A 17,690-nucleotide genomic window follows, 5' to 3' on the forward strand; every position below is an offset into this window, starting at 1 on the left:
ATTTGTTATAAAAATGAAGGAAAAGAAGTAAACAATTGTGTATAAATTTCATTGACATACTGTTAGCAGTTTTTGAGAAAATGTTCCTCAAAGATGAAAATTTTAAAGTTATGGGAAATGGCTTCCAAAGTTTTTTAATACATTCCTGCCCCATGTGATGGATTATCAGCATCCTCTTCTTTTTCCAATGTTAGTTTCCTTTTCACTGGTCTTTTCTTCCCTTATGCTGCATGTTATAGGCTTTTGTCTCTTCTTCCTGCACCTCTTAGTCTTTCTTCATCAATTAGGCACATTGTGGAAATGGTGTTGTGACTTGGTTGGAAACCTAAACGTTTCAGCACATCACATTTGATAATGTTTCCTTTATTGTATGTTGCCACTGCATCATACACTCCAAAATGCAATGTTTTTATCTGTACAAACACTCTTTTGGGAATCCTAATCCAAATTAAATTATTTAGACTTTAATTTGGATTTTTGTGTTTTCCCATGTAAACACTTTTCCAATAAACTTGGCTGTGATAAATCTCTGAATATGGGCTTAATTACATCAATTACAGCATTTGGCAAACTGTTTTTATGGGCGTATTCCTTCCCTGATTGGTACTTACACCATGCGGCATCACCTGTGGGGCACAGTGCATGTTGTGGGTGATTATTTGTTGATGCAGTATTTAAAAAAAAAAAAAAAAAAAAAAAAAAAAAATATTATGCCCATACTGCTCTCCTCACATGCTCAATGCTTCTTTTATTTTACCTAACTGCACACCCATAATACCTCTACAACCTATCAATTGCTTCATTTATCAATCTTCCTCTTCCTCCAAGGGTCTTACCATCACTAAGCTTTTTAATGTGAATTTCATTGCCATAAGGTTTGAGTTCCTCTACGGCTTTATATCCCTTAGAATCACCATCTCCTAGATAGTTAGTGTATTGTACATTACACGACTCCGGTGATCTGGAAAAAATTGCCTTCACTCCCTCTACTTCCATCGCTCCACTCGTGCCGTGAAAATTTGGCTTCACAACTTTCACCATGTTCGTCCTTGGTATTGCCCTTACATCTACAATGTTTTGAGAGAACAGCAACATTAATTACTTTGCAACTGTCTCCACTGGTAGCTGTCACAACTCCATTTAGAGATTTATGACCTCTATGTTGCCAAGATCCATCTAATACAACAGTTAAATCTCTACAGTACCCATTATCTGTCACAGCTTCTTCATTGTTGTTCGAGCAATATCTTCAGCAGAAGAACTCACCAATTCATTATAAAATCCAAACTTGGATGGTGGTTTTGGCGAGTTCATAATTCCACATAACATTGTCCCTGCAGCACTGCCCTTGCCAATGCAACGCAAGCCATACACTAGCCTAACATTTATACCATACACCTTCTTTCCACTATTACCACTAGGAGGAATGCTGTTAGAATTAGAAAACGAATTTTCTGTAGCACATTTGTTACACTTCAATAACATTTTACATACCAAAGCAACGTGTGAAGTTATTTTCAATTCCAGTTCTCTTTCTTTGCAAACTTGGCATAATATGTTACGTTTCAAAATATTAGAGAGCAAGGAAATGTTAATTATTTCATTCGCATCATTACTGTCACTTTCATAGTTTTCAAATTTTTCTTTGCTGTCGCAAAGTTTCTTGCTGGAAGAAGTTCTATCACATTCATTTGGAATAGTCAGTGAAGCAGTCGGAGCAGCATCTCCCTTCGAAACAACAAAAGATTTCTTCTTCCATTCATTGTGCCTTTTCTTAAACACTCGACTGCCAAAATGAGGCATATTGATAACCACAAACCAAATACGTACGAGCAAAATTCATCAAATACGCAAAATTGAACAGCTAAACAACACAAAGCAAACTCCTCAAGTCAACACACATGGTATAGCATTTATGTTTACCGATATGAACAGTCACTTGTCACAGAGATAAAGCCATACAATGTTGCAAAACAAAACACTGTCTAATTCCACAAAGATACCCCGCTTGCAGCCAGCGAGCGGCGCCATCAGAGGTAACACGCCAAGTCGCTACAACCATTTACGCAGAGCGTCAACTTTGGAGCGATAAAAAAACACACTTAGATTTCACTTAGAAGGGTGAAACTTTATTTGTTTTATTCAGAAAACTCCAAATAATTTTATAATGAAAAAACGAAAAAAACGTTAATTTTGTCATTTTCATTGTTCGAGCTCCCCTTAACAGGGTTACTGCTGTTAGCAGAGGAGACAGCAAGGGGGATCTATTTATGAATGAGCTGGATAGGATACTGTTTGTCAATAACGGCTTTGGTAAGGTTATCACTACCTTTCATCTGCTCCTGTTTTCCACTGCATTTGCAGCACCCTCAGATGGCGAGACTGTAGGGAAAAAGACTTTTTGACATGGAGCAATGACAGTTGCCACAGTGGAGATACTGCTGATGGTTGGTGTACTTGACATGGAAACATTTATGGAACCATGTAATAAGTGTAGATAGACAGGAAAATGGTGTGTTGATTCATTGAGAATGATCAGGTGAAGTGGATTTGGGTGTAGGTGGTGTGGTTGTGGAAGAGACAGCAAAGCAGAGGAGCTTGAAATTTATAAAGCAAAAAAGAAAGAACCAACAAAACTGCTTAACTGGCAGAGCGATTTTGTGGCCAATGCCTACTTTGCTTTGTTTGACAATGTTATGCTTTAATCACTGAACGCCTCTGTTATATATAGTTTGTTGATAGTTTCACCTAGCGTAGAGTGTCTTACATATTTACTTTGTTTTCGTACATTGTGCAAATAGCTCTAGTTCCTTCTCTGTTTATATAATACACTGCATTAACTAGATAATCTTGTTCACGCACTTTGGGGGCCCTCTGATGGCCACATTCGTCTAACCACTTCTCCCCTATGCATAATTCTGGCGTTAGTAAAACAGAGGGCGCTGATTATGTACGGCAGTCTGTTTTCTTTCATTGTGGCTTCTTTAGCTATTTGTTTTATAGTTTTACATTATTCTGTGCACTATGAAAGCCGTTTATTATTTATGTCATTATCTATAATATTGGAACTTGAGCATATGTCAATTACTGTCTCTTAATTCTTCCTCTTTTCAACAATCTAATTTTTGTCATGTTTTATTTCATCACTTTTTATTACTGTAATGTCTCTCTTACCTTATAAGCCGATTACAAACTTTACCGATTGTATCCCCCCTTTATTTTATGTTGTTCAATTAATCTTTGAAGAATGTGTGTATGCCTACAGTAGTGACATCTGGTGAACTTGCAACACAAACATCTTGTGGCAACTGTACAGCAGTTTCTTTTGAACAGTATTGCTGCTGACAAGATGACTCTTGCATATGCTGTTATTTTTATATATATCTGACGATGCTGGTGCTGATTTTGCGTTTAACATTTGATGATACCACTATGGCTGCAGTACACTAGGACATGTTTTTATAAAACAGGTATGCCTCTTGATTCTTAAAGTGGATAAATGTATATGTATAACAGTAGTACTTTTCATTATGGTCTATTTTATTGTTTTAAGCTGTAGACAATTTGCTAGTGTATTTATGTTTTCCCATATTTTGCTGCAGATCTGAAGATGGTCAATACAGACTGAAACTGGTAGTCTGCTGGCAACTGTTTTATTCATGCCCATTTCGCAGCTTGTAAAACCTTTTACATACTTTGCTGTGGACAGACATTTCTATGTGCACTGTGTTTGTGGTTGTAAATGGAGCATTTTCTTTGCATCTGAAGTTTCATTATTTTGCAGTAGTCAGCTAAAGTAAAATTCTTTGTAAGAGTATCAGCTCTTACCAGTCAAAACTACAAAAATTCAACTATAAACTAAAACCATGAAAAACTCACTGAATTTTAAAAAAATCCCTGAGTTTTCCAGATACCCAGGTTTTTCCGAGATATCCTGGGGCATATACACCCTGACAACAGACATGTACGAATACCAAAGACTTTCATGCCTTCCAAAAAGCTGTAAAAACCTACTTCTTTAATAAATGTTCTTATAATTTTAAGGATTACTTTAAAATACAAGTAAATCATTTAGATAAATGTTCATTTGATGTCAATTAACTGACATGTTCAAGAGCCAGTGTACAACAGAATAGTGAAAAAACGATTCAAATTGTAACACATTTGATCATTTTGTGTGTGTGTGTGTGTGTGTGTGTGTGTGTGTGTGTGTGTGTGTGTGGCACATACGCACTCTCTTGCCTATTTGAAATGTGTGCATGTTAAGTATTTGTGTATTTAAAACTACATATACTTTTGATGACAACTGTAAAATGAAGACTGTCCATGGATGGATGAATAGAAATACAAATTACCAGAAGGGAAGTTACCAAAATCCCCATTTAAGGTACACAACAGGCAAATATGACAGTTAATGGCCAAAAGTCAAGACTGGACCTCAATTTTAAATTATCAGGGCAGATGTTACGAGGAATGGAGCTGAAAAGTCAGACACAATGAAAATGAGTGAAAGAAGTAAGTAGAAAATAAAGTTGTGAGAGATGACAACAGTGTAACAAAATCAAGAAAAAAGGAAGGCTCTGGACAAAAATCAAAAACAAACAAATGATGTAGGGTAAGACCAAAATCTGAAGACAAATGGCACAAACACAATCTCCTGCGGCACTTCTGACATGCAGTGCTATGATCATGTGTAGTGTTGAATGACAAACACACCTGCAACCCAGTGCCTATGGCTACAACATTGCATGTGCATACCTGTATTGTTTTTTCCAAACTGCTCACAGGCGAGCTCATAGCAGCGGCGGACATGCTTGAAGTTGACCTCTGGGACCCTGCACTCCAATGCAGCCATCTTGCTGTGCATTTCGAGGCACAATGGAGGCTGCACACTCAACTTTTCATACATCTTGCGAGCTGCCACAATTCCTGCCGACGAGAAAAAAATCATGCAATTATTCACACAGAAAGGAAATTACACTGCCCAGAGCTCAGTCTGTGCCCAACATATTTTCTCTCTCTCTCTCTCTCTCTCTCTCTCTCTCTCTCTCTCTCTCTCTCTCTCTCCCCCCCCCCCCCCCCCCCCCCTCTCTCCCCTGCTCATCCCCCTCTTTCAACAAACAAACTGAAAGAGAAAGGGTATGTGACTACTCATTTCATATGCTTTGATCACATTTCTTATAAATGGCAGGAAACAAATGTTGAGGGCACGCAATTATAATATTACTACTAATACTGCCGCCGCAGCAATCGCTACCAGTACTAACTGATACTTTTCTAGTACAAAGATGGATCCAACATACCTGAAAGTTTTGTAACAAAATTTCTGAAATTGAAAATTAATTCAAATTTATTGTTTTGGAACTTTTCTACATACTCACTCATTTTACTGATACAATTTTATGACCTGGCTACCAATTTTTTCAGAGCGAGAAAGAGAGGGAGGGAGCAAGGACATGCCTGAAGTCAACAGCACACACTATTGCACCTCTGCCTCAGTAAAGACAGGCTAGCCACCAAAAGCTTCCTCGAGCAGAGTTCCAAGTATGAGCTGACAGCATATATCCAACTGCTTCAGATGGTCGGATGTTTGCTTATCTTAAACTAACACACAAACAGCCTCATACAAGAGCATTGTTCAACTATTTTTTGGTGCTTTATTAACCTTTTCGCTGCTATAGACATGCTTTCTGCATTCTGTGCTGAAGACTGTTTTTGTTATGGTTTTTCTGCTCGCCAAACACGGGTGCCTGTGCTAGGAGATGGCATTCTGGCGAATATGAAATATTTATATCCAATTTTTTGGAAACTATTGGGTGAAAAAAATTTGATTTCTCCAGATCTTACAGTCTGAAATCTTCACTTGATAAAGAACTGAATTTCTTTATGTTATCTGTCATATTGCACTGCATCAAATTAAGTAAAACATTGCAAACAATTTTAAAGAGTTTGCAAAAAATGCTTTGCACAGACTTTGCATACAGTTGACTTTAAATTGTATTTTTCGGTGAATGAAATGTAGATAAGATTTCAAAATTTTATTTAAAACCGAGAGCAGAATGATATCTCATTTTGTTCTCGAGTTATTGGGTTTTATAACCAAAGAACGGTCGCGAGTGATGTAACCATCCACGTCCATCCACGTCACTAGTAGTGTGGTCGTAAGAATTGTCACACCTCATAAACAATTCGAGATATCAAAATGATGTTTTTTTGCCAATGATAGCAAGCAATGAGGCACATATATTGTATGATGAAGACTCTAAACTTTTACAGAAGTAACTAGTCCGCAGCAGTGAGAGGTCCGCGGCTCAGGACACGTACAAACGTCTATAGTACTCTAGGAAAACCCAAGCAGTGCACATATTCCTATTCACAGTACCTGGAGAACAGTGTAAAAGGACGTGTATAAACATCAACAGCAGCGAGAAGGTTACACAAAATACCAATAAAAATGCAAGGAGAACAGACAAAATACTTTGCCGTGGCAAAATTTGATTCCAGCTTTGTAATCTACTAATCAAATGCAATCATTTGATACACATAGCAAACATATCATGTACTATTTTTATTTAGGCATTTTAGTGACTCTCGTGTATGGAATGGTTTTAGCTCTTCTATTCCCACATCATACCACCTGTGAGGGCACCTAAATTCTATATCGATTCACTGTATGCTGATTAAAATTGGCCTCCAGTGCCATGTGAAATTGTATAAATAATAATTAGATTTAAAAGATACTTTGTAATTCAGACATATGGCTCGGCTGATGACATAGGAATGATGTTATACATGACAATTATAAATGAAACTGCCTCATCAGAAGATAGGCAGTTTTTCGGTGAGTTATGACAGTTACTGCTGAGTGGCGGGAGTAACAAGTGGTGCTTTGGTTGACCATTTCTGACGGTACTGTGGATCTTACTATCTGAGTAATAGTACGGTCAATACAATGATGACTGACACACTGAGGTGGAGCATAAATGGTTTTATTTTGAACTGGAGGCTAGTAATAAGGTAAAGTTTTGGTTTATTATTCAATCATTTATGGTGACCCGAGACATCAAATGAAGCTACAGACTGCAACCTCAGACCAAATAACCACACTCTTAGAGAAAGTTATCACTGGTAGACCTCAATCCGACAATTTGACCACCAGAGCAGCACTTGCCTTTGACCAGCACCAGCCACTCGAGGTACAGTGGCTTGAGGGCGACAGCGACAGGGCTGTCCTGCTGGGACACAGCATTCTGGAACACCTCCTCGACGCGCGCCATGCTCTTGGTCTGGTAGTACTGCAGCAGCACCTTCCAGAGTGGCAAGGCCGCCGCCTCGCGTGTGCCCAAGTGGCTGACCGCATCGCGGAACACTGCGATCGCCTGGTCCTCCTCGTTGCGCGCCAAGTGCAGCCGCAGGCGGAGGTGCCACAGCTCCGCACTCAGGGGCAGGCGCTCTGTTGCCACGCGCAGCACGCCACACAGCTTCTTCAACTTACCGGCTGACTGCAGCATGTCCACCTGTCAGAAATCAAAAATTATGTCACCTGCCTGGCTCTATGTACTTGAAATGCAAAGTTCTAGCAACATGAGGAGCCACTCTAGAGGACAGTTCTTGTACTGCATGGGAGTGGACGAGGAAGTGGTGTGAAGGAAACAAACTATTAACTGTTCAAATAACTTACGGGAATGCAGCCAGTGACATCTCCCACAACTGCCAATATTTCGACAGGTGCACACCTGGCAGTGTTCCCATAAGTTATTCGGACATTTACACATTGGAAGAAACTAGGGTTTCGAAACGTTAACTGCTCCACATAAAATTACGTACAGGGTTTATACAAAAAGAGTCAGGGAAAAGTTTTGGAAAAACAGATTTATTCGAGATACTGCTACAATGCCTCAAAATTCATCAAACTATAGCCCTCGAGCATCGACACATTTCACCAGCAGCTTTCCCTCGACTCGAAGGTGTTCTGGTGTGCCAACTCCAGAAGGTCCTTAAAGGTAAGCATGCATGCCTCTTTGATGACACTTAGGCTCTCACAGTGCTGTCCTTCGAAGGAGGACTGGTGAATTGTCACGATGCCATTTGTCAGGTAGCCGGTGACTTCTTGATCAGGTGTGGGTGATTAGTGTGATGCAATTTACAGTTTCCGGTGATGGCTGGCCTGGTGGCTGGCTAGTGCACACTGTCATCTTATCAATGCCAACTGCATCAGCAATCATGCACACACTTAACCGACAGTCTGAATTAAACACTAACACTCACACATTCCACGTTTTAGTCAGTCTTGATGTCAGCAGCTGTCCAGCACAAGGCTCGCTGACCACACTCTCTCTGCCACCTCTGAAAAGCTTGAACCACTTAAAAACTGCAGTTTGTGACACACTTTCATCCCTGAACACTTGGTAAATCATGGCTAACGTCTCCATAATCGATTTCCCAGTCCAACACTCATGCTACATGCTGATTATCGGTAACTTCAAATGCAACACTCACATTACACAAGAGTTTCATAGCTAGAAAGATGATAGTTCGGGGTACAAATAAATACTGCAGCAGTACCTTCATTACAGTTAACACGTATCAGCAATAGTGAACAAGGCCTCTAACATAGTGTACAAGGCATCAAATATAGGCACTTAGAATGTTAGGCTACTACAGTCTGCCATGAAAGTCCATCACAGAGCACTACTCACTGTGAGTCAGGTTTGTAGCCAGAAAACAGTGTGCTGACTGTTCATCAAGCAACACAGAACTACTGCCATGGATGAATAGATCAAGTTCTCTTAATATACCCATTAGATTTGGCCTGTTAGTCGATTTGTGGGAGTGAGGTCATCACTCCCGTGATCTAAGCCAGCAGAAATCGAGGGAGGAACAACGCAAACAGTGTAGTCCAGTCGAGGGGAAGGGGTAACATGCAAACGGGGCGTCAGTGCAGCAGGAAGAGAAAAGAACAGGAGGGGTGAGGGGTGAAAACGGGGAGAGCAAAGGTGCCCAAGGAACACTATGCACAGTGGGGCACCAGTACCGTCACTGACCCGTCTAGGCACCCACCTCATACCATTATCACGATACAACAAGGACAACACCGAGGGAAGAAGACACAAGAATAAAGGAAACAAACAGCACAACAGACCAGACAAAATGGAGGGAACAGACGGGGAGAACCTGACCAGAGTGGAGGCAAGCAGAGGTCTGCAAATTGGGCATTCTGCTCACTCATACTCGCTTGAACCCACCGTGCTCAGTCACGGCTCCCCGAGTACGAACACTTGAAGCAGACAGGCTGTGGTTGAATGAGGCGCCGAGGGGAGGGCAAGGTCCGCTCAGTTTGGCGCACTTGTTACGCTGCTGTAGCGACCGTTTCAGTAGCAGCTCTGTGTGTCTCCAGGCTGGTGCCGTTTCTGACATACCCCCCACCAGCTGATGGATCTACACTCACATCACTTTAGTTATCTGTAGACGCATACTCCTGGGTGGTAGCGTCTAATAGTGATACTGCTATGATCCATAAGGAAAAATAGCACGCTTTATGCCACAGAAAACTATGTGGCTACCTACTTTCATCGGTCTCATAATGAAAAGTCACACTGCTATTTTTTTAATACCATTTGCTTTATTGATTCATTTGTACACATGTGAACTTGACCACCAAACAAATTATAAATCTTACAAGAACAAAATTATCCCCAAATTATTTCCTGTTGGCATAATTACAATGCATCAACTCGATTCGGATCAAGTTTGCTTCGCCCATCCAAGATAATTTTCCAAACCACACTGAAATTTCTTTCACTATTACATTTGAGGGAGGGACGTAAAACATTCATCTATCTAAATTTGATACGGAAAAAAAAAAACAAAAGAGAGAGAGAGAGAGAGAGAGAGAGAGAAAATAAATTTATGCTTTCTCGTCTCAAGCGGATCTTCATCGTTGCAACAACCCGTTCAGGTTAAATACAAGTCAACTTTATCGGCAGATTTAGGTTCATGTGACTCACAATCTAGTCACTCCGAAAAAATTTTTTTTTTTTGGCTGCTGAGTGCTGCTGACACTCTCTCAACAGTCATAAATAAATATTTACAAGTGTGTGGATATATATAAAAAGAGTAAGATATTATGTCAACGTTATAATTTTGTTCTAGCTTATCAGACACTAATATTTCATCACAAATTTGGCACACAGTATTTAATGCCTCATTTCTGTCAGAAACAGACACCATTTCCAATAATCGGAAGTGTGACAACAGAATTGTTACTATTCTGTTGTTGTTGTTCTTGTTCTTGTTGTGGTCGTCAGTCCTGAGACTGGTCTGATGCGGCTCTCCATGCTACTCTATCCTGTGCAAGCTTCTTCATCTCCCTGTACTTACTGCAACCTACATCCTTCTGAATCTGCTTAGTGTACTCAACTCTTGGTCTCCCTCTATGATTTTTACCCTCCACGCTGCCCTCCAATGCTAAATTTGTGATCCCTTGATGCCTCAGAACATGTCCTGCCAACTGGTCCCTTCTTCTTGTCAAGTTGTGCCACAACTCCTCTTCTCCCCAATTCCATTCAATACCTCCTCATTAGGTATGTGATCTACCCATCTAATCATCAGCATTCTTCTGTAGCACCACATATCGAAAGCTTCTATTCTTTCCTTGTCCAAACTATTTATCGTCCATGTTTCACTTCCGTACATGGCTACACTCCACACAAGTACTTTCAGAAACGACTTCCTGACACTTAAATCTATACTCAATGTTAACAAATTTCTCTTCTTCAGAAATGCTTTCCTTGCCATTGCCAGTCTACATTTTGTGTCCTCTCTACTTCGACCATCATCAAGTTATTTTGTTCCCCAAATAGCAATACTCATTTACTACTTAAAGTGTCTCATTTCCTAATCTAATTCCCTCAGCATCACCCAACTTAATTCGACAGCATTCCATTATCCTTGTTTTGCTTTTGTTGATGTTCATCTTATATCCTCCTTTCAAGACACTATCCATTCCGTTCAACTGCTCTTCCAAGTCCTTTGCTGTCTCTGACAGAAGTGCAATGTCATCGGCAAACATCAAAGATTTTATTTCTTCTCCATGGATTTTAATACTTACTCCGAATTTTTCTTTTGTTTCCTTCACTGCTTGCTCAATATACATATTGAATAACATTGGGGAGAGGCTACAACCCTGTCTCACTCCCTTCCCAACCACTGCTTCCCTTTCACGCCCCTCCACTCTTATAACTGCCATCTGGTTTCTGTACAAATTGCACATAGCCTTTCGCTCCCTGTATTTTACCCCTGCCACCTTTAGAATTTGAAAAAGTATTCCAGTCAACATTGTCAAAGGCTTTCTCCAAGTCTACAAATGCTAGAAACGTAGGTTTGCCTTTTTCTTAATCTATTTTCTAAGATAAGATTTACGGTCAGTATTGCCTCATGTGTTCCAATATTTCTACAGAATCCAAACTGATCTTCCCCGAGGTCGGCTTCTACTAGTTTTTCCATTCGTCTGTAAAGAATTCGTGTTAGTATTTTGCAGCTGATAGTTCGGTAATTTTCACATCTGTCAACACCTGCTTTCTTTGGGATTGGAATTATTATATTCTTCTTCAAGTCTGAGGGTATTTTGCCTGTCTCATACATCTTGCTCACCAGATGGTAGAGTTCTGTCAGGACTGGCTCACCCAAAGCCATCAGTAGTTCTAATGGAATGTTGTCTACTCCTGGGGCCTTGTTTCGACTCAGGTCTTTCAGTGCTCTGTCAAACTCTTCACACAGAATCGTATCTCCCATTTCCTCTTCATCTACATCCTCTTCCATTTCCATAATATTGTCCTCAAGTACAATGCCCTTGTATAGACCCTCTATATACTCCTTCCAACTTTCTGCTTTCCCTTCTTTGCTTAGAACTGGTTTTCCATCTGAGCTCTTGATATTCATACAAGTGGTCTCTTTTCTCCAAAGGTCTCTTCAATTTTCCTTTAGGCACTATTCTGTACATCAAAATTTCGTCTTTCTCATTTGCAAGCTGGAGAAGCAATATTTCAGCACTAGTACTATCTACAGTTAATAGAGGATAATACGACCATTCTATTTTACTGCCAAAATGCAGATGACACTGAAACTGGTGTTTTTGCAATTAAGCGCAATTTTCACTTCTGGATACATGGTGTATCTACAGTAATTTAACCGTATGTACCTCTGTATTTTCAGGCCCTGTATTACAATGACTTCCAGTCTGTGCACCAATAACAAAACAAACTGAACTAATGGAAACTTGTTACCTTCCAGCATTCTTTATTGCATCTTTGAATAGCTCTAAAAATATCACCAGTTCTTTCACAGTACCGTTGTTGTAACATGTAAGTTTTTCAGAGACCTCTCTCTCCGGAAGTAGTTCCCCAATTTTGTCATACTGCCTTTACATACTGTAGAATTCTAACCAAGTTGTTCCACTTACTCTCCATTTCTTGCTTCAAACTTTCTATATCTAATTCGTGTCACCAGTTTTCTTCATGAAACAAACACGAGCAGCATAAGTTGTGGGATAAACCACTCCAAGCACATTTATCTAATAATCGTCATCCAACACGAGTTTCAGGACCGTGTTCAAAATGTGTAATGCATGCATAGTGCTGAAAGGATTGCAATGACTTCCATGTACTATTACCTTGGTCAGTGGTAAATGAAATCTTACTAAAACGTGGGAATTTACTCCTAACAATGTGAATGTTTCCTCAACGTAATTCTTCATAAATTTACCAATTTTTTTATTATAAGAAACGTGAATTGTCACCAGTAGCATATTTTGGAGTGCCTATTCTCGATAAGCAAAGTGCGCAGTATTAGATACGTAACACATTTACCAATATGTATCAGTCCATATACATACACATCATACACATGATTATCTACAACTTGTACAGAAACCAAACTGCATTTCTAAGACTCCAATGGCTTGAAAGAAAAGCAGTAATTGAGAAGGCAGAAGTAGAGAGGATTTAAAATGAAGACTGTCAACAGCAAGGAAAGTGTTTCTGAAAAAGAAAATTTTTTCGCATCAAATATAAATTTTAATGATTGGATAGTATTTTACAAAAGTATTTGTGTGGAATGTAGCCTTGCATGTAAGTGAAACATGGACGATGAAGAGTTCTGTCAAGAAGACAATGGATGCCTTCAAAACTTAGTGATAAAGAAGAATGCTGAAGATAAAGGAAATTACGACAACTTGTCTAAAAGAGGGGACAGTTGACAGGACATATTATGAGGCATCAAGGAATTGTCAGTTTGGTAATGGAAGCTAAATTGTAGAGAGAGACCAAGGCTTGCCAACGGTAAGCAGATTAGAATGGGTGTAGGATGTAGTAGCTATGTGAAGATGAAGAGGCCTACACAGGATAGACTACTGTGGAACACTGCATCAACACAAAGACAAATTATATTTATTGTTAATGCAGCCCAACAGCAAATAACACTACCTTTCATTAGGTAGGCCAGTTGCATATTTATTGCCAGAATATTTGTTTAATATAGCAGCCAGCACATACACTTGTGATGTATTCGTGTATGTATGTCTATTACTCTCCGCAAACAGCCTTATGTTAAGGAAAAGTTAAAAAACTTGAAAGCAGTTTTCTTATGGAGACTGTCAGCAAATGATAAAGTTGAATTACTGTTTTGGTCACCCTTCCATTTGTAGCACTTTCCATAAGACATATATTCCTTTGTGAAACAACAACCAATGATTGGTTACACATTATCCATGACTTTCGAATGCAGTGGCAGTTCTCCAACTACATAGAAATCATCGATGGCACATGTATCGTAATGCAGTTGTACATATACTGCCATACATTTTTTGTGCAGTGGAGACTTTTCTGCTGACTTCAAATATCATGTGACCATTCTCAGGCATATTAAAGAGTGCAGTAACGTGATATGAAACTATTTTTAGTTACTGTTTGTGTCGGAGAAAGCAGGTTAATCAAAAAATAAATACATCATTTTGGCAACGAAATATGGAATCGGCAATTCCATTATAACGCCTAAAGTGGTAACTGTCAAACCAATAATGACTGGTCCTTCACAACTACTTGCAAGACGGGGATCAATGAGACTTCATGGATATTGAAAACTATTCACATAATTTTCCAGTGGAATCTTTGCGATATTTGTAGATTATGAAACAGTTCAAGTCCTTTTTTTTACATGAATAAGTGATTGCTTGCAGTTAATTGAGTATTTGACTGGCATCTGCGTTTCCTCTCATGTGATTGCACTATAACTTCACTTACGAGACATAAGCTGATTTTCACGTTAAAAAATTTTTTCTTCACAATTTTCATGTTCTTTGCGTTAATTGGTGTGGAGCGCAATTATTCTTCTGTCACAAGCTGCAGATATTTTACCAATAACTGATTTAAAGTCGGATTAAAACTGTGTGCCCGACCAAGACTCGAACTCGGGACCTTTGCCTTTCGCGGGCAAGTGCTCTACCATCTGAGCTACCGAAGATGTCTCAAAGTAAAAGGTGAAACACGTCTTGAGCAATTAAATTACATTGCATCATGATACGCGTTTGTTACTTACAAAATGAAATAATCAATAGCTGCAGATACTTAGTGAATTACATACCAGCAAATTAGTTTCAGTTTAACTTCTGTAGATCAATATAGAATACTGTAAATATTAATATGTTCCATGTCACTGTAACTCTCATTTCAGATGCTATTAAATGCCATTTAAAAAAATCATCAATCCATTATGAGAAACTGTAGTTACTTTCACATCTCTATAGATAGATAAATTTTGCATGCTTATCATGCGACGAAATACATGACACTTTACGAGCTATCATTTTCAAAAAACCACATTTCGATTTCTTCAACCATTCATGAAATTTGGGGCTGATACAACCACATGATTTCCGACAAGCAAGGCAAAGTATTGGTCGGGCAGAATGTTGGCTAAATTTCTTATGCAGTAATGTATACCTAAAATGAACTATATGCTAAGTCCAGGCGTGCATTTTTACCTCTGCACACTCAATAAAATTTGTGTAATTGTTTACATAAAAGTGAGACAGAAAGCAACCACAATGAATAACAAAAAGAAATTCAGTCCTTCATCGAGCAAGGGTATCGGCCTGTAAGATGCAGAAGAATCAATTTTTTTTCACCATACAGTTTCCTTGAAATTGGATGATAAGCTGCCGTCATGACCGCCGCAGCACTTCGGTGAAAGTTCGTGCAGCCTGGGGTTCCGTACCGGCCGTCACGCTCAGTGCATTCTGTGATTGGCGGAGCGGACCTACAGCGTGGCAGGCGGCAGCGGTTTGACATGTGCACACCATGACGTAGAGCTGCCTGTGTCGTGCCACTAACAGTGTTTTCATAGCAACCAAGGGCCTGCCGCATGGTTTTGCCAACATGCAGATGCCACCACAAGCCCTCAAAGGGCCAAGCCGATTCCAACAACATGGAATCCACAAAGAGACAGTGAGTGAGTACCAATAAAATGAGTTTTCTGGAGAATTACATAGGCAGCCAAGTAAAAGGCAATAAGGGATTGCAACTCTGGGAGGTTATGGTAGTAGCCACTGCAGTTCCACTGAACGATCATAAAGTAGTATACAAATGGGTGGCAAAAGGGTTGGACCCAATCACGCCACTGTGTCACCATCCGTCACCACCAATGATGGGGTGACATCCATAAACAAGATGTCAGACTGAGGTTATGAGGGGGGTGATAGTAAGTACCTCCAGGGGGCACTGAGGGGTGGCGGCCTTGTCCTGGGACTTATGTTTCTTCTTCTCTTCCCCTGGAGGCTAAGGAGGGCAGAACACAGAGGAAGAGTAGGCTTCTGCAAGACCTGGAACTGTGGAACTGAAAGACAGTTGGTGACCTTGCGTACAGACTATGCATCCCATGGCCAAGTTGTGCTAGCAGGCCTACGGATTAGGACACGATGGAGGGGAGGGGTCCTGCAAGGGAGTCTCATCAAGAAGGAGGGCCACTTCTTTGGGCAGGGTGGGGGATTAGCATCCGGAGGAGAGGATGTGGAAACCGCAGGGGAGGGGGAGAGGAGAGGGGGCGGGACTGGGGTAAGGGAGTGGTTGGCGAGGGAAAGGATGTAACAGTGGCAAAAGGAGAAGACACCAACACAAGGTGGAGTCTGTCCCATTTTTGACATCCTCAATGTACGATAGACGGCCCAGGAACTTATACTATTGTATTTTCTTTCCTTTCTTGTAATTCTGGCAATCTGACAAGCATAGAGAGTTAGCGCCATGACAATTTACACACATGGATGGCAGAAAACAGGGGCTTCCTCCACGGGGTGGGTGTCCAGTCACCACATAGAGGGTCTGCCGTACATTGGGAAAACGTGCCCAAAAAGCAAGCACCAAAAGCACTTGACTGGGTGGCAGGACATATGGCTCCACATCACACTGGTAACACACAACCTTGACCTCCTCTGGGATGATATCTCCCTCAAAAGCCAGAATATTTCCTGCACATGTTGAACAAAATGAATGCAGCAGTGTTTGAGATCAGCTTAGAGTTCATCAGTTTTAAGGACGAGGTTCCCATGAAAAATCTCTCCCTGGGCCATATTCAGAGACTGGAAAGGGGTAATAAGACACTGGGATGGCACCAAGACGATCAAAAGAATGAAGAGCTGAAGACTGGGAGGCAGCAGCAGCTTTGATCACCAGGGAGCCAAACCACATCTTACTGAGAGACTCCACTCCACCAAACTTGGCCTTGATATTCTCAAAAAAAGAGGCTTTGCAGAAGTGAAAGTTTCCCTGTCTGTCTTTATTCAGACCAGGCAGTGGGGAAAGTGTTTCATACCGCGCTGGCAACCCTGGCCCCCCTCGCACGGTGAAGCCAGGGAAGAGAAGGCTGTAAGGTCATAAGAAGCACCATTCAATGATCTATTACCATTAAAAGAGATGACCATTTGAGAATGGCAAAATTTTTAGTCCTTTATGCTTCATGCACAAAGCATCTTCCCTGATACGGGGCCCCTCTGACCAGGGGCTCTCCCCATGGGTTCCACACAACCAAAACAAGGCTTGTCTGGCATGGCAACCATTGCCAGGAGTTCCGATGCTCTGGGATGATAAGCAATGACTCCTTGGCATTAGTGGGGCGGCAACAGCTCAGGTATCAGAAATGTGATCCCGCTGTTGTCAGGGGGCTCAGCCAGATGGGTACAGTCTCGCTACATAGGCTGGCTACACTTGCTGGTGACCTAGTGGACGGGGTTGGGGGGGGGGGGCCTACGGCGGGGGAGAAAGAGGGGAAAGGAAGGGGAGGAGAGGAACCCACGACAGACGCTAGGGAGGGAGCTCTTTCCCAAATGGCTCACACCACAGACGGGACATTTAGAAGTGGAGGTCAAGCCCCAAAGGGTGGGCCAAAATTGCTTTAGGATGAAAGAGAGAAGGCAAGAGGAACAATACAGCATGGAATACATGAAGCCAGGTGGCTAGCCAGGTTGACATAAGTGATAAGACAGAGAGTGGAAGGAGGGGGCAGCTGGGTAGGAGCAAGGATGGGGAGGAAGAGGCATTGGGAAAGAAAAGCAGCTAGGGAAGGACGAACTGGGCTGCAATAGTTCAGGGCCTTGTGTGCACCACGCATGAACTCTCAAAAGAACCATGAGGCCCCTGGAGTGT

The 17,690-nt window shown here is 40.9% G+C and overlaps 1 protein-coding gene and 1 long non-coding RNA gene across 2 annotated transcripts in view; one reads left to right on the forward strand and one right to left on the reverse strand.

Moving 5' to 3' along the window:
• LOC126473930 (uncharacterized) overlaps nt 1–3,372 on the forward strand; it is a 35,159-nt gene extending 31,787 nt beyond the window's left edge. The window contains exon 3 of the long non-coding RNA XR_007586538.1: nt 3,266–3,372. This is a non-coding gene — a long non-coding RNA (uncharacterized LOC126473930). The remainder of the gene's footprint in view (nt 1–3,265) is intronic.
• The window catches only part of LOC126473928 (U3 small nucleolar RNA-associated protein 6 homolog), a 128,643-nt gene that overhangs the window by 19,861 nt on the left and 91,092 nt on the right, over nt 1–17,690 (reverse strand). The window contains exons 9-10 of the mRNA XM_050101286.1: nt 7,172–7,517; nt 4,759–4,929 (exon numbers count right to left, since the gene is read on the reverse strand). Of these exons, the coding sequence (XP_049957243.1) occupies nt 4,759–4,929; nt 7,172–7,517 (517 nt within the window). The remainder of the gene's footprint in view (nt 1–4,758; nt 4,930–7,171; nt 7,518–17,690) is intronic.

The sequence above is a fragment of the Schistocerca serialis genome, chromosome 4 (genome assembly GCF_023864345.2).
Source record: "Schistocerca serialis cubense isolate TAMUIC-IGC-003099 chromosome 4, iqSchSeri2.2, whole genome shotgun sequence".
Taxonomy (NCBI): Eukaryota; Metazoa; Arthropoda; class Insecta; order Orthoptera; family Acrididae; genus Schistocerca; species Schistocerca serialis.